The following is a 27,898-nucleotide window of genomic DNA, read 5'->3' as shown; positions in this document are numbered from 1 at the left end:
AAATGAAATGGTTGCTGCCTAATTTCAAGGATTTTCTTCATTTTTTTTTTTATCTGGTGTTGTCTTTCTCAAAAATGGTATTTCAAGATTGTCTCAAGGATTTGTATAGTTACTATACAAATCCTTGATTGTCTCAATAAACTTTTACCTTCAAATTTTATTAAAAATTAGCAATAAACATTTCAGTTGAAACTGTAATATACTTATCTGATAAATATAGCCCTCATTTCACAAATCGTATTTTGGGTGCCTAAATAGTTTTTTGCTGACGTTATTTATTATGTGTTTCCGGTTCTGAAAGGTTTCACATTATTAAACTGGTATCCGCTTGTAATAACCTACTTTCAATGAACATAGTGTAGTAGCCAGCAAGGGACCAGCTTATCAGATCATGTGGACCTTTTAACTTTGAATACAACTGACTGTACTATCAATGCTTGTAAATAACACTGCATTGTTTAGTTTACAACAACGATTGACTAATCTGATAATTTTCTTAGTTCTTTTTTTATGCCGAAATACAATTAAGTAAGGCATATTTAAGAACTTGGAGAGAGATTCAGAAAACATCTTCTACAGATAAAATTAACACTGGCAGTGCACCAGCAAAAACGGATAGGATATCGAACAATTCGCAAATAATTTCAACGTAAGTTCCCTTTTCAAATTTTGAATTTCTATAAATACTTGGGTACACGACAACGCGTACTTTCGGCAACTCGTACCCTATTTTTACCAACTCGTACCCATGATTTATTTGATATTATTTATGTACATAATAGTTGTTACTTTCTTCCACATATCATAATATAGCAACATATGAATAAAAAAACGATCATTGCTAAATTATGATGCAACCACATTTGTTTCAAATATATCAAAGTAGATCAAATGCTAATCATTAATCATTAGTCCTTAGAAATTTTTATTATGCAATTGTTTAAACGGCAATTTATTTGATATGCATATTAAATAATTTTGAGCACACAATATATACTAATCAGTGGTCATTAGTGGATAATAACCCTACAAAAAATAGAATGGATTTGTTTAAATAAGAAAAAACATAGAGAAGTATATAAAAACAAAAATGTCGGTTTCATTGCGACGCTTTGAACATCAAAGTCCATCGAGGTATACTTGAACAATCACCATCCTAACCGAAAAGAAAATGCATGGCTTACACGTTGTAAAAAACAAGCTTTGTGAAAAAATACTACTTTAAATTTGCTTTTATCATCGTAAATTTGCCGTTAATCTGCAATTAAACACTAATCTCACACTAGGGCTGTTTCCTAAATGTCATCATATCATTTATCTTTTTAGAATTGAAGTAATTGTCATTTTATAGATATACTTTATCATTGTTTATGTACAGTAAATAAATTAAACATTTATTGAACATGTAAACATTTTGTGATGAACAGTTCAAGTCCAACTTTTGTGAAAGTCAAAACTGCTCACAAAATGCTCAGATGAGAAGGACTCAGAATTTTTACTGTAAAAATCCATTTAAACATTCTATGTTCAAATTTCTCACCATCTGCTCAGCTGAGCAGCTATATTTCTCAGCTGATTTTTGTTCTCACCTGATCAGCTTAGGTGAGAAAATGTTTGCACATGTTAACTACCAAACCGCTCACCTAAAGTATCTAATTGGAATACGTTTCTCAGTTGCTGCACAGAACTTGCTCATGTGAATCTCGTGTGCTGAGGTGAGCATAGTCTGTACGGGTTTTTCATATGTTTTTTTCCTACAGAATTTTCTTTGCAATGCATTTTCTATTGCTATGTTTGTGCTTTTGTCCATCCATACAGTAGGCTATCAATAATTTGTCAGATATGTCAGAATTTTCCAAGGCGTTTAGCTTTAAACACAATAAAGAAGATCTTTGTTTGTTGTTTCACTTTTCCACTGTGTAAATTTTTACTTTGCACACGACCCTGACACATATTTTGTTATAAGCGTTACATGACGTATGTTGAAAAAAGAAAACAATGCCACCGTCATTTTGTGTAGGGGATCAAAAAGGGTTTTAAATACTTTACAAGAGGCTGTTTGATACAACTATGTTGACTGGTACTGTACTTCTACTTCTCTACTTAGCAGCCAACATCAGTTAAATGGGACCATAGCAATTACCAAAACGGCGAGAATCATCCTAACACTTTCACAGTAATCACTTAATTTTTTTCAAAGTGGTATATTTCAACTTCTTAATTTTTTTTATTATGAGCACCAAATAGTCTTATTTTATATTTTTTTCAGCAATTCATTTGAACCACGTTATTACGTGTTGTGAATTACGTTACCTGCTCTGCTCTAATCTTTGTAAAGAAATTACCAATATGACAATCCGAGATAATCATAAATCGAGAGATTGAAAACTTCAATCACATATAAGTTTTCGAAAAACATCGATCTTTAAAGACATTTTGCATCTCGGTTTTTTTTTCCAGGAGTTTTTCCGACATCATAATAAATTATCTTCTGATGTTTTTCTAGAAATTGAAATACATATTTTTCACGTTTGATTATATAATATATAATCACAATTGAATGCTAGAAATATTTTTCAAATCAATATCAATACATTTTTTTTTCCTTTAAAAAAAAAATTGTCCATAATTTCATTGCATTAACTGAACTATTCTGCATTGGAAAAGCATCAATCAGGTAACGTAATTCACACGAATACTAAAATTTTATTAAAATGCGATGTTTGAGTCATAAATGAAGTATATATATATATGTGTGTGGCAATATATTATGAAGTTTGATTCTGTGTTTTATAAATACATAATGAATGGTGGGTGTCTGGAATGTGTTTTGGTTTTACAGTATCATATATGAATAAGCAAATTTCAAGAAACAAACTTTATATCAACAATTAAAATCTGAAATTCATAACGTAATGAGATAGAATTTGAAAATTTAAACCATTTAACATATATATAATCTATATTACATGACAAATGCACAGAAACAATATTCATGAGTCAGTGGTAACGTAATTCACTAAATTTCAATTAGACAAAATAGTAAGATTTTCAGCAAAAACGCCAAATATCTCAATGCATTTAGGGATAAATTTGATAAATGGTTGATATTACAATTAATTTAACATTCATTAATGAACAGATAATCATCAACATTCACTTGTTGTGAATTACGTTACCACAATTACATGAATAAAGCACAGGGAATGTTTAGAGGTATAGGGGGAGGGTTGAGATCTCACAAACATGTTTCAACCCGCCGCATTTTTGCGCCTGTCCCAAGTCAGGAGCCTCTGGCTTTGTTAGTATTGTATCATTTTTATTTTAGTGTTTTGTGTACAATTTGGAAATTATTATGGCGTTCATTATCACCGAACAATTGTATATTTTTTTAGGGGCCAGCTGAAGGACGCCTCCGGGTGCGGGAGTTTCTCGCTGCATTGAAGACCTGTTGGTGACGTTCTGCTGGGTTTTTTTGTTTTCTTTCTATGGTCGGGTTGTTGTCTCTTTGACACATTCCCCATTTCCATTCTCAATTTTATTGTTTTTATAGTAGACTTTCTATATTTTTTTTTACATCATCTCTCTCTTTCTAAAGATACGCATTTCCATCCTTTTCCTTTTTGTGATCTCTGTAGGGTTTTTGGATTTCGGCTCTGCTTTTTCCCATTTCAAGCAAATCTAAAAGGAAAAACATTTATATATAGTTATTTTCTGTCTATATCTTACCAATAAATACTCATGAAAAACTTATCGTTAATGTATAAAAAAAATGTGCACTTATTTTCATATCACGTAGGTATTGTATTGTATATGTGTATGTATGTATGTATACATATGATATTTACTTTGAAGTGGGCAATATTCCAGCTTTATTATGAAAAGAACAAGGTGTAATAAATTGAAAGTATCCGCCATTGTATATGACTTGCATATGCACCCTTTTTTATTAATCATTGTGTGTAAACAATTGTGTTTTCAATGAATGGGGATAGCAAAACCGTTGTTTCTTTTATTTCGATACTCCCGTTTCATTACAATAACATTTTCTAATAAATAAAATCGCTGAATATCCTTACTTATTTTATGTGAATTACGTTACAAGAAGTGTTTCTCGATAAATGAATATGATCACCTTACAGAACTTTCAGTGCTTTGATTTTTAATGCATGTAAGTTCAACATATTTTTCATCCCCTATAATACGGTTTGAAGCTTTCATGTCAAAATTATGACTTGTTTATGTCAATTTTAATATTTACCTACCATAAAAAGTTCATACACTTTTGTTTAATTGTGTGTTTTTGCATTTTCCCAAAGCACAAAATTCGTCTGATACAGTTTCCGATTTTGAGTTATGAATAAAGGAAAGACTTTTGCACCAAACACAAGGTTAAAAGAAAGATTTAGTTTTGCCATGGTAACGAAGTTCACATCACGTATTTCACATTTTATGATGGAACAAGATTTTTTCCATGAACAATTGCCTCCAACAATGTCAACCATACATATTTTTTATTAGGCTTATGGTATTGTTAAAATACTGTGTTCGTTTTATGCCTTGTGAATACATTATTATGAAATATTGGCGTAACGTAGTTCACATTCTTAAATAAATAAATAAAAAATGTTAAAATAAGTTTGTTTATATTAAGACACATATCTATATTGCAAATTAAATGATAAACCTGTTTTCAAAAGGGTATATGGCTATTATTTTGTTCTATTTAGACACATGTTATCGGCAGTATTAGATGGTAGACATGAATTATACATGTCTGTAACGTAATTCACATAAAATGACTGGACATTCGATAAAAATTATTTTTGATGGAATTTTAACTTGTCCTGGCAATATCACAAGAACCATTACTGATGATTGGTGAAAGTGAAAATCGTCAATATCAAATTTGACCTCTATTTTGTAATCAGTATCAACATATTAAAATTTGAAAAGCTTAGATTGAATGGTTCGTGAGTAAATGCAACAACATGAATGGAAACACCATTTTACGATCTTTCAAGAACCATAACTCCTGAACGGTAAAAGTCAAAATCGTCATTATTGAACTTGACCTCTGTTTTGTCATCAGTAACAACATATTAAAATTTGAAAAGCTTTGGTTGAATGGTTCATGAGAAAATGCACGGACACGTCTTGAAACACCATTTTTCAATCTTTCAAGAACCATAACTCTTGAACGGTAAAAGTCAAAATCGTCATTATTGAACTTGTCCTCCATTTAGTCATCAGTATCAACATATTAAAATTTGGGAAGCTTTGGAATAACAGTTCATGTGTAAATGCACGGACACGACTGGAAACACCATTTTTCAATCTTTCAAGAACCATAACTACTGCACAGTAAAAGTCAAAATCATCATTATTGAACTTGACCTCTATTTTGTCATCAGTAACAGCATATTAGAATTTGAAAAGCTTTGGTTGAATGGTTCATGAGAAAATGCACAGACATGACTGGAAACAACATTTTTCAATCTTTCAAGAACCACAACTCCTGAACGGTAAAAGTCAAAATCGTCATTATTGAACTTGAACTCCATTTTGTCACCAGTAACATCATATTAAAATTTGGGAAGCTTTGGTAGAACAGTTCGTGCGTAAATGCACGGACACGACTGGAAACGCCATTTTTCAATCTTTCAAGAACCATAACTACTGCACAGTAAAAGTCAAAATCATCATTATTTAACTTGACCTCTATTTTGTCATCAGTAACAGCATATTAGAATTTGAAAAGCTTTGGTTAAACGGTTCATGAGTTAATGCACGGACAACATTTGATTGCCGCCCGCTAACCATCCCCAAATCAATAACCGACATTTTTGTCACAAAAATCCGGTTTAAAATACAAGTATCGTATGGAATTGTGAAAATCCACAACTTTTAATCAAAATTTCATTCACGTCTTAAAGTCAGTATTTTAGAGCACTTTGAAACAGGTACAATGAAAAGAAGCTAAACTTCACTGTTTTCAAGTAGAAACGTAGCTAAAACCAGATACAAATTGACATGGCTAGTGGTCACTAAAATTGATGTATAAAAGTCAAAAATGATGGCTTCAAAAAAGTGAATAAATTTGAAATAGGTTTCCCGGTTTCACTTAAGATTATATCCGTTCTTTTCTGTATTTGGATACGCAAACGTCAAATTTGGCGAACAAAAAAGATGGCTATTTTTTTTTAGAATGGACAGGATAAAGGAATAAAAATAACAAGCTATTTTTTGTAATGTTTATATGTTTTAAAGAAATTATATTGGTCACGAAACCTACAAATTTTAAACGTCAATCTTTTAGCCGATTGATTTTGACGTTACGGACGACTGAAGCGCCACCCAATTAATTCCCCCTGCTATTGTTGCTGATAGAGCTTGGAGACAACGGCCGTATCGAAGGACTTGCTTTCCAACTGTATATATAATTAGAGGATCTGAAGGGAATACGATACAGTAGCAGGGGCATATAATAACGTTTTCAAAACTGTTCGTGTTGTCGCGACGTTGGTAACCAGAACGTTGTAATTTCGCGATGTTTCTAATAAGAACGTCATTGTTTCGCGACGTCGCTTCAAATGAAGTCATAATTTCGCGGAATATACACTGACGTCATAAATCCGGTTGCGCGAAATTCAAAAAAGTACCAGCTATAAAAGCGGCCATGCCGTTTCTTAAAGACAGAGAAACCCGCCGAAGAGCTGGTAGATCAAAAGAAATACTGGAAATGAACAACAACAAATTAAATACAACTTTGCCTGACGAAAATGAAGAAAAGGTTATAGACACAGAGGAAAGTACCGACGGGATAACATGGAAGAATGGTTGAAGAATTGTGGAGCTTTTCAGTCTGGCAAAAGCACTGGATAGCTGTCAAAACGTTAACTGCACTGCCCAGCTGAATCTACTCAACGTGGAAAAAGAAAAACTGCAAGGATTTGGGAGCTATCTCTCAATTCGTTGCTTGAACTGTAATATGCTTAACATCATTTTAACAAATAAAACACATTACGAAACAAAAGGACCTGCAATTTCTGACATCAACACAAAAGCTGCAACAGGCAATTATAAGTACTGATATTTACTTGTCGTCCAGTGGCAAATATCTAATTGCACATTTATTACATTAACATGTTATTTTAATAAGACAACACATACCTTACCTGCTTTGGACTTTGTATAAGATCAGCACACTGAGTATATTGATATGCTTTTCACAAGATACATGCAGTAGTTTGTGGAAATAAAGACATGTAACTCTACTTGTATATGTTATTATAATTCATAAATGAGCAGTCATTGTTTATAAATACCATGTAAAAACTTTAAAAAGACGAGTTGTGAATAATTTAAGTTTATAAACCCCATTAAAAGGAGGATCAGTGTATCAGTACATATATATTGTGGCACTGAATAACATTTTTTAAACTAGATACCCCAATAATGATTGTGACGAAGTTTGGTTTAGTTTGGCCATGTAGTTTCAGAGGAGAAGATTTTTGTAAAAGTTAACGACGGACGCCAAGTGATGAGAAAAGCTCACTTGGCACTTTGGTTTGAACTGGCAAAAATAAGTGATGCGTCAATGCTAATTATTTAATCAAAGAGAAGAGCAGTAAAACATGTTTACATTAGAAAGACTAGTTACATTGAACGCATCTAGTAAACAACTAATGTACGACATTGATCAGTGCCCGAGTTGTGAAGTGTTAATAAACACTTTAACATTAATAACTGGTTACACTAAAAGCCATACAGTCAAAGATTCAGTTCATGAAATACACACTATAACATTAACAACAAACGTCAAACAGTCAAAGATTCAGTAGAAGAAATACAGTAGGCATATTCCCAGGCTTGTTCGTTTGTTCAGGATCTGAAACATATTAGCAAAGAGTAAATCGCCATTTGAATTCTACAGTTGTTAAAAAATTGGAATAAAAAAAAACCAGATTCATGACTTGCATTTGTTGATATTTTATATTTATTTATTCTAAACACGACCACATTTCGGGCTTTTACAAAAAGACATGTTTTTATTAGGTTCAACCTACCATTTTTTCCTTTAAAAATACCATGTACCAAGTCAGAAATATGGCCATTGTTATATTATATTTCGTTTCAATGTGTATTACATTTTAACGTTGTGTCGTTTGTTTTCTCTTATTTTTTAGTGTAAATTCACATTGCGATTAGACGTGTCACGGTACTTGTCTATCCCAAATTCATGTATTTGGTTTTGATGTCATATTTGTTATTCTCGTGGGATTTTGTCTGATGTTCGGTCCGTTTCTGTGTGTGTTTCATTTTAGTGTTATGTCGTTGTTCTCCTTTTATATGTAATGCGTTTCCCTCGGTTTTAGTTTGTAACCCCGGTTTTGTTTTTTGTCCATGGATTTATGAGTTTTGAGCAGCGGTATACTGTTGCCTTTATTTATATACTACACGCTGTCCTACTAATCATGCCGACTTTTTGTTACATTATTTGTAACTTCTTATTCATGGACCACAAAATCGACAATATTGGATTGTTTACCATACTAAGAGTTAAAAGGGGTTGGAATCCCGCCAACATGTTTTACCCAGCCACATTCTGTATGTATGTGCCTGTCTGTCTGTAACGAATAAATAGTTATTCAAATTCAGAACATAAAAATATCACATGACTGAGATGATATAACTTACATGATGTTACCCTAGGGAACATAGCAGTGATGGAAAATAGAAAGTCTAAAAGTTTTAAGTGTGCTCTTTTTGCCAACCATTTTTGCTTTGCTTTACCAATAAATAATCTCCAAAAAGTATAACAATAAATTTCGCAATATTTCTGTTTTGTTTTATTAGTTGTTAGTGCCTTTTGACTAGCTGTCAGTAACTCAGATCTGTACTATGTGTCTTTTTGTTTTGGGGATATACAAGTACCACGTACACTGTGTGGTATTTCTTATTGTATCCATTTGATAAGTTGAGTTTTTTGTAACTGATTTACATAGTTCGTTCTTGTGTTGTACTGTCACACCATTGGCCCATGTTGGGGAGGTTGTGATCCCGCTAATATGTTTTACCCAGCCACATTCTGTATGTATGTGCCTGTCTGATGTCAGGAGCTTGTAATTCAGTGATTGTCGTTTGTTGTGTTACATGATTGGTTTTGTTTTGGTACTTACATCAGGCCGTTAGTTTTTCGTTTGAATTGATTTACATTTGTACTTTTAAGGCCTTTAATAGCTGACTATGCGGTATGGGTTTTACTAATTATTGAAGGCCGTATAGTGACATAAAGTTGTTAATTCTGTGTCATTTGGTCTATTGTGGAGAGTTGTCTCAATGGCAATCATATCACATCTTTCTTCTATAGAGAGCATCGTTTTAGATTGCAAATTTCAATATGATGACATCAATTGGAACACTGTTGGTGAATTGATAAACTAATTACTATGAACGCATATTTATTTTTATACATGTTTAAATTTTTAACGAAAACATTTGCAATACAATTCTATGATTTTCAACTATATTATTTCAAAGCCTGTTTTATATTCATTTCTTTTATTTTCACTGTTATCTGTAAAAGTTATTAACTTATTTAACTTTTATCATTCATATTTTTTCAAAAATATAAAGGCAACTGCTACTTAATACACCGTGCAGGGAAAAGCTACTTACTTGTTCAAAATTTTCATTTCCGGCATCCATTACTTGTTGCAGGTTCTCCACCAGTTCCATCGCTACGTCCTGACGTATCTTCAACGTACGGTAATCTCCCATTTATATTACCTCTACAATTAATAATAGGGGGAAATAATGTATCATTACTAGAACTACTATTAACTATTTAAGTAAATTTTGAGAATATAGGCCGGTATTTGTGTAGAAATTATTTTGTCCTAGTACAGTTTAGGACAAATACTAAAAATTGCTTAATTCTGGTGAAATTGTTGTTTTTATCAGTATTAAGTAAGCCATTTTATTGTTAGAACCTTAAAAAGTACAAATATTTGGCTGAGATTGATTGTTACTTTCTTAACGTCCTGTAACAAATATTCCATCAATAGTCAGGACGAGAACAATTCAACAAATAATACAAAAGGTACGTTCTGTAATGTAAGCCGCCCGAGAAGTCTCGTAGGTCAAAGAAATTAAGACTGCCTTTGGTAAATGAGGAATTTGAGTCGTGCAAAATCCCACCTACAGATCTCTCAAAGAGTTTATACAGGTGTTCTTAACGTTCAGAGACACGAGGCTTCTGATCTAACGTCCCCCGATATGGCCACACAGGCTGCTTACTTCTACATCCCGTCCCGCATAGCCAAAGGACATCACACTTTTAGCAAGGGTTTTACTACTGATGGGAAGAAGACCTGTCGTGTCTTTTATTCTATCACACTAATGTCAAACACGTTTCGGGTCCTCCTCATTCTCAGATCAGATAGCCAACAGGGCCAAGTGAGCTTTAACCATCACTCTAGGACGAGAAACGGAGACGTACCGGACAGAACGGATGTCGAACGTACATCCAACGGACGAGTACCGCATAAAACGGACACCTAACGGAAGCGTACCGGATAAAACAAATAAAAGCGACAATAATAATACATGTAAATGGCATTAATATTGAAAATGTTCTGTGTAACTGGTTTTGGTTTGTTCTTCAAAATGCTGCTAAAGGGAAGTGTCTGACCTGAATTACAGCTGATTGATTGTGAAGATGTGCCCTTATTCTAAGATCGATTAAGAATAATAAGAATTCATGAACCTTAAGAAATCTAATTGGCATTTCTGACAAGAAATTTTCAATTGGCATAGATCGGTTCATTATCCGTTATACGTCCGGTAGAAGTCAGTTTTACATTCGTTCAACATCCGTTGGACGTCCGTTAGAATTCCGTTGGTGAATTTATCTGCCAGACCTCCAACAGATGTATAACGGATACAAAACGGACGTCCAACGGACATTATATCCGTTGGACGTCCGTTCAAAGTTTTGAAAATGCTCAAAATTTTCCACCGGACAGAACGGACGCCTAACGGATATGGACGGACGACTAACGGATAAGAACGGACGTCTAACGGACATGAAGGGATTAGTAAAAAGTTAGGCGTTCGGTCAAGCTATCCGGTAAGGTGTGACCGAGGCTTAACAGATAAAGAAAAACGGAAATGGAAAAAATAGCACCAATACAAGATCAACATTTTTTTTAATTGGATATGGTAGTCTTCAATGTTTGAAATATTTCATTAAAGTATATTAATTAGGTGAGTGATACATATTCTTCAGTGTCTCCAAGTAAGTATTTGTAATCGTTTTTACATTCTACATTCTGCCCATCAACAAAAAATAATCCTTAATATAATAAATACTCGCCATAGAAACACCTTTTAAAATGATTATTAGACATTTAGTTTGTATTGTACCTACCCTGGTCCATAATTACACACTAAAAATACCCAATAATCAACGAAGTCGTATTCCGGAAGGTTTGTCATGGAGGGACAATTAGAAACTCCGCATCCTAATGCAGTACTCTCTGCCCAGATTATCTAAAACACGAAAATTATACTAATGTGTCAAACGTATAAAGTAATATAGATGCAGTTAAGCGACGGTTGTGATCAGATTTCGAGTGCATAAAATCACTGCTTTGAAACATCTACAATATTACGTTATCTGAGACTGAATCAATTGAAAATGTTACCGATGTTGTTGATGTTTCTTCCAATGACAATTTAGTTTCAAATGATGATCAAAGTCAAACCAATACCGATTCGCTACTGATACAACCTGAGGACCAAGCTTGTAAATTCTGAACTCAAACTGAAATCTGTAAACCAAATAATGAAATATCAACAATGAAACCTAGTAGTAGTAAAGTCATGACTGTGTTGGGTCGTACTGACAGTAAAACGGCTCGTAATGATAAATTAAAAGTATATGATGTATCAGACAGAAGACTTTTTGATGCAAGGAGGTTCGAAATGACATATAAATGGTTATACTATAATGAATCCTTAGAGAGATACGTCTGCAAATATTGTGAGTTATTTCCGTTTGGTAGAACTGACTTTAGTACTAAGGGGGTAATTTTAGGGAATCATCCTACCAGGCAATAACAAAAACATGAGATGAGCAATAAACACCAGCTGTCATCTGAAAAATATGCTGAGGCCAATATCAGTTTTGCATACAAGAAAACAACTAGTAAGCCTACTGTGTAACAAAATAGTTTTTCTTTATTTTCACAAAAAAAAAAGATAATTTCTAATGAATAATAGTATGATACATACTAAAACTGACTTCTGGTTTAATTGTAGTTTTCCCAATTTCTATATAAATCGCGTAAAAAAATTCCCAAAAGTAGCCAGGGGCCTTTTTCCCAAAATACCCAGATAAACCCCCGCTATCGAAAAAAGTTTAAATGAGGGAGATCGAAACAATTATTAGTTACCGAATGGTCTTGCCGATGTGAAAATGCAATAACGTATAGTCAGCTTCGTGTATCAACAAATGTACTCCTATGCACAGGACATGTATATATCAAGTGATGAAAAGTATTTTAAAATTTGAAAGGACCAACTTGTGTATATTGTCCACGTGACATTGTGCATATAGTGTACATACACAACTTGCTTGTGTGTATGTACGTTTGGTTTTTTGGAAGCATTTACTTGTGTATAATGTCCACATGGTGCATTAGAACAAATATTTGTATCGAAGTGAAATCCATTCTTCTCATCGTCCCACGCTGTGAAACCACTTTCAAGGACATCCGTGTTCATTGTATCTGAAAATATTTAGTCATAGATGCATCATTTTTTGTTTTGTTGTAAGGGGCTTTGAACTAGCAGTCGGTTGACTACGTGTACTCTCAGAATTTTACCTAGTGTCTTTTTTGTTGTTTGATGTACAAGTACCCGGCCACGTCCAATCATATTTTTGTCCATCTGATGAGTTTCGCCTTTTTCAACGGATTTTAATGGTTCGTTCTAATGTTGTACTGTTATACCACTGTCCCAAGCCATGATTAGGGGGTTGGGATCCCACTTACATGTTTAACCCCGCAACATTGTGTATGTAAGGGCCTGTCCGAAGTTAAAAGCCTGTAATTCAGTTGTTGTCGTTTGCCTGTGTTATATATTTGTTTTTCGTTCATTTTTTTGTACAGAAATAAGGCCGACAGTTTTCTAGTTTAAATTGTTTCGGGACCTTTTATAGCTGCCTTTTCTGTGTCATTTTTGTCGCTTGTGGAGAGTTGTTTCATTGGCAATCTAACTACATCTTGTTTTATTATATAAACGTAAATGTAATAATATCTAACTAAATACCATAGCAGTTTATTCCGAATCGGCCGATGCGTTCCAAAATAGTTTGCAACCTCGTTAACATAAGGTGCTCTCCGTGACGACATTAAACAATTAACAATAACATATTCGAAAGGCTTAATCTACAGAATTTTTTTATTAACTGTTGTAAGTGACTTTGAACTCGGTTCTCTGTATATCCTTTTTTGTTGTTGTGATGTTCAAGTACCCGCTCACGTCATTTTATTAAATGTATTTCTATTTGCATTCTTACTGTAAATGCCTTTTTCAACTGTCTCCTTTAAAATCGCACCACATTTCCTTTATTTATTTTTTTTTATCTTAACCGTATTATCTATTATTGTTTGCATGACGAAAATGTAATATAAGACTTGAATGTTCCTTTTTTTTTTTAAGCGGTGTGTAAACCTGTATAACGTGAGCACATAGTTTGTATGATCATTTTGCTTTGAGGAACACTAGTTTTGAGATATAAAAATAAATAAATTAAAAATGATTTGTTCGGTAAATCCTCGTGTTTCATTATTTGCAGATAAATACATGTGAATGTAATTTTATATATTAGTAGCTTTAGAATGCCTTTCTTACATACTGGTTTGGACGTAAATGTTCTCCCCGACATAAGAAAATGTCGAAGGTGAGTTTGATCTAGCCGAGTTGTGTCCCCAGATACATTGGTTGGCATATGCTTGTGCTTTTGCTGCCAACTCATTATCCCAGTGCTATAACATAAAAAAAACAAACATGTCTGATATGTTAAGGCGGAGATTTTCATTATACATTGTTATTATTGCTTTGAATTTATTTGCAGTTCGACGGATTCGTATCTTAGAGTAAAGCTATTCCACCTTTTTTTTTTTTAAAAAGAATGTCTACGAGCGTCACTGACGTGTCTTTTGTAGACGTATCGCATCTGTTGCAAATATCAACCATCCCATATGAATTTATTTTAATGAATGTAATTGCAGATAACAATCAAGTAAACCCAGTTTGGCATGCCACCAAACCAGGTTATTCCCCTTTAAAATGTCCAAGTCAGGTAGATGGCCATTGTTATATTATTGTTCGTTTCTGTGTGTGTTGCATTTTGATGTTGTGTCGTTTGTTTTCTTTTATTTTTGAGATATTAAGATAAGACGTGACACGGTACTTGTTTGTCCCATATTCATGTATTTGGTTTAGATGTTATATGTGTTATTCTCGTGGGATTTTGTCTGATGCTTGGTCCGTTTCGGTGTTGTGTCGTTGTTCTCCTCTTATATTTAATGCGTTTCCCTCGGTTTTAGTTTATTACCCCGATTTTGTTTTTTGTCCATGGATTTGTGAGTTTTGAACAGCGGTATACTACTGTTGCCTTTATTAAAATGAATCGTTCCTGAAATTACTAATACTTAAATTTAAAAATACTTTTAGATATTTGGAAAAACAACATCTGATAAACAAATTTAATTATACTTTTAGATATTTGGAATGAGTTACAATTTATGACAAAAATAAGCAAAGACCCATCAAAACAACATCTGATAAACAAATTTAATAATACTTTTAGATAATTGGATGATATTTTGGCTCTCAATAATGACGACTTCAGTATGTATATTAATGAAATTTATCCTAGTGAACTTACTTAAAATAAAGCTAATACTAACAATGGCCACTGCCCTTTTCTCGATCTTGATATCTTTATCACTAACGGAAAGCTGAATACTAAAATTTATGTTAAAAGGGATGATTTTTCATTTCCTATCGTTATTTATCCGTTTTTAGATGGTGACGTTCCCTTGTCACCATCTTACGGTGTTTATATATCTCAACTTGTACGATTCGCTCGTGTATGTAACAATGTTTTAGATTTTAACGAGAGAAATGTATGTATTACTGAAAAATTATTACACCAGGGTTTTCGATATCACAAACTAGTCAAAACATTTACTAAATTTTATCATCGGTATAAAGACATCATTCGTAAATATAGCTCAACATGCAGACTTCTTATACGTTCAGGTATTTCACATCCATTTTTTTATGGAAATATTCTTTATAAAGCACAAAGGTGTCAGTATTCACCTCAGAAACTTACAAAACCTTTGAATAGACTTATTAAGAAGGGATATAATTACGATACTGTTGTCAAGTCATTAAAGATTGCATATTTTGGCGTTAATATTGAGTCACTGATAAGGTCTTTGCGTCGGAACTAAACACATTTATTCTAAAAACAGTTGTTGGCATGACACGGGTTATGTTCTTCTCATATATGTTATGATGGTATGATACTAAACCCCTAACGGGAAGGATTGTGCCTGATGTTCATATGATGAAATCATAATCTTTCAGTCAGTTTAATTGAAGTCTGGAGCTGGCATGTCAGTTAACTGCTAGTAGTCTGTTGTTATTTATGTATTATTGTCATTTTGTTTATTTTCTTTGGTTACATCTTCTGACATCAGACTCGGACTTCTCTTCAACTGAATTTTAATGTGCGTATTGTTATGCGTTTATTTTTCTACATTGGTTAGAGGTATAGGGGGAGGGTTGAGATCTCACAAACATGTTTAACCCCGCCGCATTTTTGCGCCTGTCCCAAGTCAGGAGCCTCTGGCCTTTGTTAGTCTTGTATTATTTTAATTTTAGTTTCTTGTGTATATACAATTTGGAAATTAGTATGGCGTTCATTATCACTGAACTAGAATACAATTGTTTAGGGGTCAGCTGAAGGACGCCTCCGGGTGCGGGAATTTCTCGCTTCATTGAAGACCTGTTGGTGACCTTCTGCTGTTGTTTTTTTATTTGGTCGGGTTGTTGTCTCTTTGACACATTCCCCATTTCCATTCTCAATTTTATTAAACCAAATAATTCGCAACCATACTAATAAAAATAAAATTGAGAATGGAAATAGGGAATGTGTCAAAGAGACAACAACCCGACAACAGCAGAGGGTCACCAACAGGTCTTTAATGCAGCGAGAAATTCACGCACCCGGAGGCGTCCTTCAGCTGGCCCCTGAACAAATATGTTTACTAGTTCAGTGATAATGAACAGCATAATAAACTCCAATTTGTACACAAGAAACTTAAAGTTAAAATAATACAAGACTTACAAAGGTCAGAGGCTCCGGACTTTAATTGGGACAGGCGCAATATTGCGGCGGGGTTAAACATGTATGTTAGATATCACTATGAAATGTACACTGCCGAAAAGTATCTAGTGTTTAAATAATGATGATTGAAGGGTGTTTAAGAAAATATTTATCTATTAGAAGTACAGTAAGTATCAGTATTTTCACTTATAGAGAAAATACTTCTGTTATGGAAAAGGGACGAAAGATACCAAATGGACAATCAAACATATATTTGTTTTATTGGCGACTTTAAAACCATATCTTGTTTAAAACAAATCATACGCTCATGGTGATCGGACTAAATCAGAGAAAACTTCACAAAGTTCCTTGCTTCAAAATGATTTATGGATGCGCTATTTTGGTATGCACTTTACTGTGCATATTTGTTATTCTCGTAAAAAGACAGTAGGGAAAAGTCGTTCTTAAAGGTACCAGGATTATTTCAATACGCAAGACGCGCGTTTCGTCTACACAAGACTCATCAGTGACGCTGAGATCAAAATAGATATAAAGCCGAAAAAGTACAAATTTGAAGAGCATTTAGAACCCAAAATTCCAAAAAAGTTGTGCCTAATACGGCCTAGGTAAGGCAAAAACACTCTAGGGAGTGGCTATGACTATGGCGGAAAACAAAAAAAAAGTCTGTCCGGAAGAAAATCCATAGCCAGCCAGTCCCTCCCCCAAAAATAAAATCAAATAGTTGCTGCTGAATCTATTCCTAGATTCCTGGGATAAGAAAATACTTATTTTTCGAAAATACTCAAAAGTTTTGTATAACTCGGGGGCTTGAGGGATCTTCTGTTACTTGTGAAAAAAAGACACGAGAGCTAAGCGATGTGTAGTAGGCACTGCTAAATTTTCTCCGCATCATGGTAAAATTCCGGATTGCCAGTATGATATATGGAGGTCATTTAAATAAAATAGCAATAAATAAACATGTACTAGAAATAAAATTGAAGTTATTTTGTTATGTGGAAGGTAGAATGTACATATGCGAGTACACGTTGCAGAAAGGAACTAAAGAGGGAGAAAGATAACAGAGAGACCGTCAAACTCGTATACTGAAATTAAATTGACATCCCCATGGCTAAAAGTAATAAGACATGCCGACAATTTACTTTTTAAATTGTTATTTGGATGGAGAGTTGTCTCATTGGCACTCACACCACATCTTCCTATATCTAAATAATAGTACAGAAGACACAACATAGAAAACTTAAGACTAAGCAACACAAACCCAACAAAAAAAAACTGTGGGTGATCTCAGGTGCTCCGGAGCAATTTCATGGCAATTGTGTTAGAGTAAACTGAAAGGAGACGACACATTATCACATCCTTCATCTTTAAGTGTTGCGTTAAGGACCAGACATTCACAATGCGTTAGTGGTGGAGAGGTTTTTTTTAGTCAAGTTATTGATGCATGCGTGAGCGTGTATCCTGCTTTGCTGTCACCGAGTGCAAGAGTGTTCAGACAAGGCAACCAATGAACAAATGTCATTATATATCCTTCCGTTTTTTGTAGATCTCTAAAATAACAACACGGGTATAATAAGATTGGAATTTGTAGGCTCCGGTCACATGTCGAATCTGTAAAGGGGACTTCGATCTCTGATGCTATTCGATTTTAAGCAGATCTCGACCTTGATATTAACAAAATTCGTGTACTATGACGGGGTTGCAAACAAGGCAGGCAAGTACAGCGGAGTACAAACGAGGACCTTTCAACGAAATCCAGAAGCAAATTATAACCGCTGTTAGGCACATGCTTTGAACCGTGCTCTAATACACAGCAACAAAAATGTGTCTGTCGAAAAAGATGTCAACAGTACAAGAAATCACCTTTCCTTACGAACGACAATGCAACACACACATAAACATAAACGAGCTATAAGATAACAATTGCCATTTTCCTCACATAGTACTGGACATTTCAGGGAAGAAATGTGGGTTGAATCTGGGGTGTTTTTTTTAGCGAACCTCCCGCTTTAATGTAAAAAGTGGTATACACTTTGAAAAATGTTAAGTTTGATTGAACTTATGTCAGAAAAGGATCAAGATTTAAAATTATCCAGAAATGCTTTTTGAGCTGTCTTTTTTTTTAATCAATATAAGGGGAATACCACTACGCAAGTAAACAGTTTCGTTGTATTTCTGAAGACCCTCTTTCACTGCAGACAGACATTTTGTCATTCAAATGGACAACTCTTTAGATGAATCGGCAATGTACCGTTGTTTGTACGGAAAAGTGTGAAGCTTAGATACCCATTACAAATGGGTTATTTCTTGCGGTTTTTTATTCAATGTAATGTTCATTAAAGCTATGAAGACTTCTGATTCGCCAAAATCGGTTTCAGAAGTCCAAAACAACAAGAAACAGTCCTGAAATTTTGATCCTTTCCTATATGCCCATGTACCATAAATACGGACCTATTTTAACTTTTAAGTATACCTTTATATTATTCAAGAGCACTAAAGGGATTTTTATCAAATCAACTCAACTACTCTATCATAACATTGTTCATTATCCCTGTAATAAACATTGAAATATTGTGAACGATATTGTGCGGGATGTACAAAAAAAAAAATGTATAAGTACGCAGCTACGTACGATTATAACGGGTATAGGGAGTGTTAATCCTTTATATGTCCCTAGGTTGCCTGTTGCAAGGTAGAATATCCGCTCGCGGAGATTAAAAAAAAATGCATTTTGTCTTAATTATATCTTTGCAGTTTTCATATTTGTCATTCCAAAAATTCTATGATATTTTAAATTTGATAAAGGGTAAATCAATCGTAATGTATTTATAAGCCCAAAGGTGGGAAGTTGCATTGATGTCGAATGAAGGGCTATTTCGCGCAAACGTAACGCGCAGTACGTATAATACTTTGAATAATGACACATTTAGTAATGTCGTGCGTGCAGTCTAATTTGAATGCCTTGATGATTTTTGGTCTGAAAATGAAAAATTAATGATCACATTTTTTACGCTTGAATAATTATTAAAAACAACTGTTCCACTAGCTCTTTATCCCTATAACTCGTAAGAATTAAATTACAATTAATTCATATCAAGATTTAGTAGCTGAATTTGTAACCCAAATTTTGTCATTGTTATATGACATAATTAAATTTTTACCAGATTTTATTAGAAATGTGTTTAAAAAGTAAAATCACAAAAATACTGAACTTAGAGGAAAATCAATTCGGAAAGTCCATAATCACATGGCAAAATGAAATAACTAAACGCATCAAAAACGAATGGACAATAACTGTCATATTCCTGACTTGGTACAGGCATTTTCAAATGTAGAAAATGGTGGATTAAACCTGGTTCTATAGCGAGAACCCGCTCACTTTAATGACAGTCACAATCAAATCTTTTTTAAGATGGGCACTGTTCATGCATGCTGAAAATGTATTTGTCATTAGCATTATAATTCACTCAAATAATCCCCTGACAACGATGGCCTCAATTTATATTACAAGTAGACTGACCATCGAATTTATTAAACTTAAAATAATACTACATGTACATATATTTGACTTACAAGAAATGGTCGGAATAAATAGCTCGTATTATGCATCGTTATTTATTTCCTGCAATCTATCGCGAGTCTTGTAAGTTGTAAACTTACTATGTTGGGACAATATGAAGTACATATAAGTACCAATTATCAAGTTGTCTACATATTGACAAGCAGCTGATATTTTACAACATTTATTGTAGGGGGACAGTTTTTAATGGTCTTTAGTTTCTGATATTGTTGGTCTTCATTATATTTTTTCAGCAGCACATGTATCATTGTTTGTGTCCATGTGGTTACTATTCCTACTTTACTGAGATACAATAATTACTTACCATGTTTGCCATATTCGAAGCTGGAGGTTGAACCTGTTGTCGTGCAACATTGTGAAGATTCACGATTTGCTCGCTTTGTGATACAGACAAACCACTCCCGGTACTTCTACGATACAACTTTAGTAGACGTGGTACGTTGACTGCTGGGCCTGTGTGCTTAACCCCTTCTCCGGTTTTTATAACTTCACCATTTGTCGTAGGTTTGTTCTCTTTTTCTAATCGCAAAATAGGATTTCCTAATTTTCTAACAAACGTATTATTGGATACACTTAACGCTGGCATTAAACATATGGAAATGACGATTGCAGAGGCATACAACTTCATCTTAATAGTATGGCAAACAACCGTCTAAGCTTGCTCTGTATGTTCTATTAAAAGTAGGTTAAAATTGGAATATTTATACCATATGTTGTGAAAGGAATTTATGCTGATTGCGCTTTTTTCCGTTTTCATGTATTTGCTTTCTCGCATCGAATATAAAATAGAATTGAGAATGGAAATGGGAAATGTGTCAAAGAGACAACAACTCGACCATAGAACAGACAACAGCAGAAGGTCATCAATAGGTCTTCAATGCATTGCTAGTTTATATTTCATTTCGTTTATTCAAATAGTAATTAAAAAAAGTGAAATTAAATCTAAACTTTCCTTTTTTAACACTATGTCACGTTTGTCTGATAATGCACTGACGAATACATTAGAAGTATAAGATTCTTTATAAACTGACGTTCATCAATTTAACGTCAACCTAACCAATTGCACTTTTTAGTTATTATTAAAAAAATACGTTATAGTTCTCACGGTTTTCTTCAACTTAAATTGACAATTAAATCTTAAATAGACAATAAAGCCGGCCACGCCTTTTTCAAAATTGCACAAATTCCAGGGTTAAGCAAATATAACATGCAGTGCGTTGATCACCAGTTGTTAGTGTCGAATTAATTATAGCTTTTAAGCTATGTCATGATTAAAAATAAATTATTTTTAAAAGTGGACAAAGTTTTTATGTAGAGCAGACAAACAAAATTGGTGTAATCAGAATTGCAAAAAGGTATATTGATTTTAAATTAAGCTTTTAAGTTTCTAGTTTGAATTTATATATGTCATCGCGGTCCCTTTGGGATCTTACTGTGCGAGGTTGGTGTTAGCATCTTCGTCATTCTGTTTGATCTCTGTTGATCACTGTCTCATTGGCAATCAGATCGCATCTTCTTATTTTTATAATGAAACTAATTATTGCTAAAAATTTCAACGATTTAAGACAATAGTGCCTTGGAAACGGAAAAAAAATCAAAATCAGAATTTTCATCAAATGGCAAAATTTAAAGCTCTACACATCAAACGAATAGAATACAACTGTCAAATTCCTGACTTGGAGCAAAGTGCTAAACCTTAAAACCAGATTTTACATTTGAAAATGCATGTATCAAGTCAGGAATATGATGTGTTCTATTATTTGATTAGGGACTTTCCGTTTTGAATTTTTCTCGGAGTTCGGAATTTTTGTGATTTTCCTTTATGTTAGTATATATTGAGACATATTTGATTTATGATTTATGAGTTTGACTGGCCTTAACCACAAGATTAACATGAGGTTTTTTTCTTTTATGTTTAAGTTTCGTTTTTGTATATGCAAATGTATAACATATATTTTAGAAAATGTACACCGTAATCGGATTGCCGACCTTCACTTATTATAACAATACTGATAGATTTTCGGTCCGTGTAAGACTTATCAATTCAAAGTTTTAAAAAGTTTTGAAATTTTAGATTTTTGGAATTTTGATCAAAGTTTTAAAATATCAAAATTTCAAATTGTGTTAACGTTTTGAAATTTTGAAATTTTAACCAAATTATTAAAATATCAAAATTCTCAATATCGTTTATAAATTTGATAGTTTAGAAATTTGACCAAACTATTAAAATACTAAACCTAACGCGCAATTTTTATTATTTCACTTTTTGAAAGTTTGATTTTTTAAATGTTTGCTTAAAATATCAAAATAGAAAAGGGGCAATAAGAGGGATACATGAAAAAGCGAAACGAAATAAAAGCGGAACGAAACGAAACAATATGAATTAAAAACATACTGACACTTAAAAGTTTATGTATGAAATAAAACGGACAGTTGAAAGCGGTGAAAAATTGGATGACAAAATTAATATTTCTTAAAAGAAGATAATTCATTTAAAAACCAGACGTACGGCTCTGATATTGACCATTTTACCTGCTGGTTTTTCTAGCACCCATATTTTAGGAGAAACAGGAGTAACAGTAAAAACTGAACAACTCGCAGTAGGTCAAATAGTATGGTTATGTTGAGCATGTATATACATTTTCTACTAAACTCTAAGCCATAAAAAGGCCCAATACACGATGTATTATCTCTTTTGATTTCATTTTTTTCTGTTTTGCTTTACGACTTCTTACTTTCTGCAATCATGTTGGCTAAAGAATATATCATTTCATGTACAGAATTTCAGATCATCTTAAACGTTTTTATCTGTTCTTTGTAAGTTGTTTGCCCTAAATATTCAGCTTAAAGCGTTCCGTAAGGAGGTCGATCAAGAAAAGCGCTTCATGATACTGAATGCATGGTTTAAGGTTGTGCTAGTCCACAGTATGGGAGGTTTTTAATATAATCTTTTTTACGCTGAAATTAAGACGGTAATAGGATCCAATATCAGCAAATTGGAGCCAAGATACTGTTACAAGGTATCTACAAAAAATCATCATAGATGGATACCGGAATATAAATTTTGCCGGTTTTTGCGCCAGACGCGCGTTTCGTTAATACAAAAGACTTATCATTGACACTCGAACCAAATTAAGTTAAAAAGGCAAATAAAGTCAAATAAAATTGAAAAGGCCAAATAAAATAAACTTTTAAATCCAACGTATAGCTCTGGTTTTGTAAAAGTTGAAACCTTTCATACCATATATAAACGTATGCCATAAACATTATTTTCACGAGCATTTATATTTATGTAATAATTACCGCTGTACTACATTAAGCACCCAACTTGCATTCATGTTTATGTAATAGTTGCCGCTGTACTACATTAAGCACCCATCTATCCAGTTGTAGGTGTCGGCATTTTGAAAGTTGAAAATTGTCTTCAAAAGTTTTTATCAGCGATAAATGGTAATCGTCTGGGGAACCAATATTTAGAATGTCCCTGTTTTTTACTTGATACTACCACTAGGGGCTTCGATAATGGTACATTAAAATATTCTGATCCCTAATTTGATGATATAATATTCTGTGCCAGAAGAGGACAAAAGAAAAATTATCCATGCCTTTTAGTGTTAAATTTGAACCAGACAAGTTGATTAATGGTGATGAAAAACTTAATAAAATTGTTAGCGCTTCGACAAAGCAACCTCACCCCACTTTTAAAGTTATACATGGTTGCTACCTTAAACGTTTGGACTGGTTATCATACACGTAGCTCCATTATAGGTTCTTAAACAACCACTGTTTTATTATAGTAAACAAAAGGAATAGATTTTTTTGTATTAAAGGATATTACTGTCCCGTATTTGCATTTTGTTATTTTGTTATTTATATTTGAAGTTATCGTACGACAATCGACTTTTAGCAAACTAAAAGTTCACATGTACACCCAGTCAGAATGGGGCGTGCAAAGAAAAGCCTAACTGTCAGCTGCATGATGGATTTTTTCCATTTTTGGCCGTACACCAATGTCACTCTCGAAAAACCAGTACAAGGTTAAACGCAGAATTTGAAGTAAAGAATTCACATACGGAACGCTGAAACTGAAATTTGAAATTCAAGCAAAATAAGAACGAAACAACTAAAGAGGTGTTTGACCAAAGTGAAGTTAAAACATATTTAAATCCATCTATAAGGGCAACTTTGTCCTCGGAAGTTGAATCTTACGTTTCCTCGTAATTTGTATGTAAACAACCTATATTAAATTATCGATTTTTTGTTGTTGTCAGTGACAAATATTTCATGAATGTTCTGGAACAAATTAGCAATAAATGCAACAGGAAGAGAGTGCATAATGAGGACATATAAAACCTTTCAATTAGTTTATTTGAGGTCTGGAGCTGGCGTATGACAGTAACTGCTAGCCTTATGTATAGTAGTCCTTTGTTATTTTATTATCATTGTCATGCATGTTAATTAGTTTCTTAGTTTGTTTCCTATTCTGACATAGGACTTGTATTTCCTATTGAAGTGCGTTTTACTGTTCGTATTACTATGTGTTTTTCATTCTTTATTGGCTAGAGGTATAGGGGAGGGTTGTGATCTCACGAAACATGTTAAACCCCGCCGCATTTGTGCGCCTGTCCCAATCCAGGAGCCTCTGTCCTTCTACGTTACTTGTATGATTTTGATTTTAGTTCATTGTTATGTTTCGGAGTTTAGTATTACGTCTATAATCGCTGAACCATTACACTTTTTTGTCGAGGGGCCAGCTGAAATACGCCTAGCACAACTTTTATTGCGACGCTTTATTTAAGTATTCCTTCCGTATCATTTCTTGGAACTGAAATACATCATAAAAGGCAATATATTATCATCATGCAATCAATAAACAAGAAAGGAAAACGTTTTAAGTTGTATGCCAGCCCACCGAGGCGCTTTTTCTGGATCTACCTTCATCAGGAACGTCAAAAAGGCGAATAATACTATATGGTTTACTGCGAGTTGGTCATTTTTCACTGATACTTCTAAATGTTGGGCACTGGGAACACAAAATAGCTTTGAATTATTTATCTCAAACGCTAACCTTATATAAGAGATTTAAATCAACGTAGTTGATTCCGGTTTAAATAGGTTTAATTATATTTTTTTTTGATAGATGCACAACCTTAAAATTTCAGGATACTGTTATCCCATGTGATGTCTAATATGTTTCATAAAAAAAACCCGACTTTTTCTTTTCATTATTTATTTTGTTATTAAGAATGATTTGATATATTTCATGCTATTTATTTATAACTAAGAATAGTTCTTATCAGAGCCGTGTTTACATCAGTGATTACAGGTACCCCTCTTGTCGCCCCTTTATATTTTTGATATTTTAAGCAAACATTTAAAAAATTAAACTTTCAAAAAGTGAAATAATCAAAATTGCACATTAGGTTTAGTATTTTAAAAGTTTGATCAAGTTTCTAAAATATCAAATTTATAAACGATATTTAGAATTTTGATATTTTAATAATTTGGTTAAAATTTCAAAATTTCAAAACTTTAACACAATTTGAAATTTTGATATTTTAAAACTTTGATCAAAATTCCAAAAATCTAAAATTTCAAAACTTTTTAAAACTTTGAATTGATAAGTGTTACACGGACCATTTTCCTTAAGCAGCATTAATTTCTATCACTTCAATTCAATCCAAATAATGTCAACATTTCTGTAAAGTGCTTGATTGTTTTTGGGAGATAATGACGATGATAAATAACCACCAAAGACCTACATTTGTAGTGGATCGAATGAAATATTTGTGTGGTGGTAAAGCATATACTAGACAATTATATTCTCATTCATTTTATGATAGTATAATACTAGACACATATTAACGCTAGGGATTGTACTTGATATTCATATGATGAAGAAATAAATCTACCACAAGAATAGATTACCTTAAATATTTGGCAAAATTTAAAGTAATTTTTGGTCCTCAATGCTCTTCAAATTCGTACAAATTCGATGTTGGTGACGTTTTCTGATTTCATGTACCTCTGACCAATAATCGGCTTAAAATAAGAAAAATACCGGGAAGATCAAATGTTTTTTTTGTCTATAAATCTTTGGAGCACTTAGAACATTACTTTTACGGTGGCTTATTAGTATTTCTTAACTTTTATCAATAAGCTTTCCAAAAAGAAACGAGACAAATAATATGTAGACGGGTAACATACTAATAATGTTTTTGAGGGTTCCTCCTAATTGCGGATACCCACAAGTAAATAAAATATAAAAATTGTATACTATTTAGAAGAGGAACGTTAGGGCTTTGTGATGTAATTGACACCATTTTCGAATCGAGAATACCTTGGAAGTCTTAATTTCAGCTTGTAGACACTGAACGAAAAATATAAGCCCTTTACGGCATAACAGGTGAGAATCCATCGATAGCGAGATTATTTGTCATCAAAGTCTTTATATCAAATATCATTATGTAAAACACCTGTTGGTGACCTTCTGCTGTTGTTTTTTTATTTGGTCGGGTTGTTGTCTCTTTGACACATTCCCAATTTGCATTCTCAATTTTATTGGAAAATGCTTTAAAACATTGATTCTCAATTTAAAAGAACGAATTCAATGAGAACTTCGACATCATAATCAAAATCAAAGCCCCAAAAAACACTGTCACAACAACGTTTAAACAAACATGCTCTTCTTGAAATTATCAATACCGAGTGAAAATATGTAAAGCATGTTATCAAGTCACAAAATACTACATGTCCGGCAATCTAGAACATCTGAACGGCATTTATTCATATCGCAGTCTCTTTGTTAGCATTACATAAAATCATATTATGTATACGAGTCCCCACTGGGCTCCCGTCACAAAACCTTTTACTAACGTTAAAACGTTTAACGTTAGTAATTTCGATGTTGATTTTTTTTTTTTTTTAAAGAAAACGAAGAAAAAAAGGATTGTGCATTTCAGAATGCAGAAATGAAGCCAAGATGATAAATTCCTAATAAAAAAGAATAGGTAATATGCATTCGTTAATGTTTTTGTCAATTTATGTCGATTACTGATGCGTTGGAAGGGTGTCTACCAAAATATAAAAGTTGTCAAAAATCAAGCAGATATTGCCGTTATACACGGAAAATTTCAGATACGTTCGGCTGTATAACTATTTCAATTCGCGCAGTCACGATTAACAACACCATGGTAATATGCTTGCAAACGAAGAATTTTTAGATATGTAGAACTCCTAGAGATAGAAAATCGTTTAAACCAATAAAGGGAATACGATACCATTCATCGAGTACAAACAAAAAATCTACAACCAGTACTATTTCGACCCGTGTCGTGTTATTGCGACGGGTGCCTTGAGCGTGACTATTGTTTGTTTACTGGTCTAGTTGGCATTTCGTTGGAAGTCAAAGTAGACCTGTCAATTTTTTTTCAGTTTTATGTGATGATGAGGAAAATTGTTTCTTCCTCCTTAAAGCTACACCAGGGAGTCATAATTGTGTTAACAGGAGGAGAAACTGATGAGTCGGGGTTGACTTTCCCTGAAGGAACATCTGTAATCAATGGACAGTATTTCATAAAGAAAAAGCATCACGTTTTACAGTACAGTCTTTTGAAAAATCAAAAAGCAATTGTTCCAAGCGCTTCCATGTTGTATGTATGCAAAGACAATATTTTGAAAAGAAATACGCTCATTTTAACCGAAGAAGAGAGTATAGATATTTTGGAATGTGTTAATTTATGTAAACTGCTTCATCGATTTTCAGTTGACATTTATATTGTGTCACGGCAAGGACTATAGAACTTTCTCAATATTGTATCCATATTGTCCAAAGCAATAATATCTGTTACATTGAAGGTTTTTTTTATTATTATTTTATTTCTCCC

At 33.2% G+C, this 27,898-nt stretch overlaps 1 protein-coding gene across 1 annotated transcript; it reads right to left on the bottom strand.

Annotated features, from left to right (window-relative positions):
* Positions 1-7,774: 7,774 nt before the first annotated feature.
* On the bottom strand, positions 7,775-12,797 carry LOC134723812 (GLIPR1-like protein 1). Its single transcript, XM_063587360.1, has 4 exons — positions 12,682-12,797; positions 11,435-11,556; positions 9,682-9,794; positions 7,775-7,891 (listed from the first exon to the last, which is right to left on the bottom strand). Exons 1-3 carry the CDS (start codon positions 12,790-12,792, stop codon positions 9,695-9,697), a joined length of 333 nt encoding a protein of 110 aa, XP_063443430.1. The 5' UTR covers positions 12,793-12,797; the 3' UTR covers positions 7,775-7,891; positions 9,682-9,694.
* Between the last annotated feature and the right edge of the window lie 15,101 nt (positions 12,798-27,898).

The sequence above is a fragment of the Mytilus trossulus genome, chromosome 6, assembly GCF_036588685.1.
Source record: "Mytilus trossulus isolate FHL-02 chromosome 6, PNRI_Mtr1.1.1.hap1, whole genome shotgun sequence".
NCBI classification, from domain to species: Eukaryota; Metazoa; Mollusca; class Bivalvia; order Mytilida; family Mytilidae; genus Mytilus; species Mytilus trossulus.
Note: the sequence above shows the minus strand (reverse complement) of the source record. Positions and strands in the feature narration are given on the sequence as shown.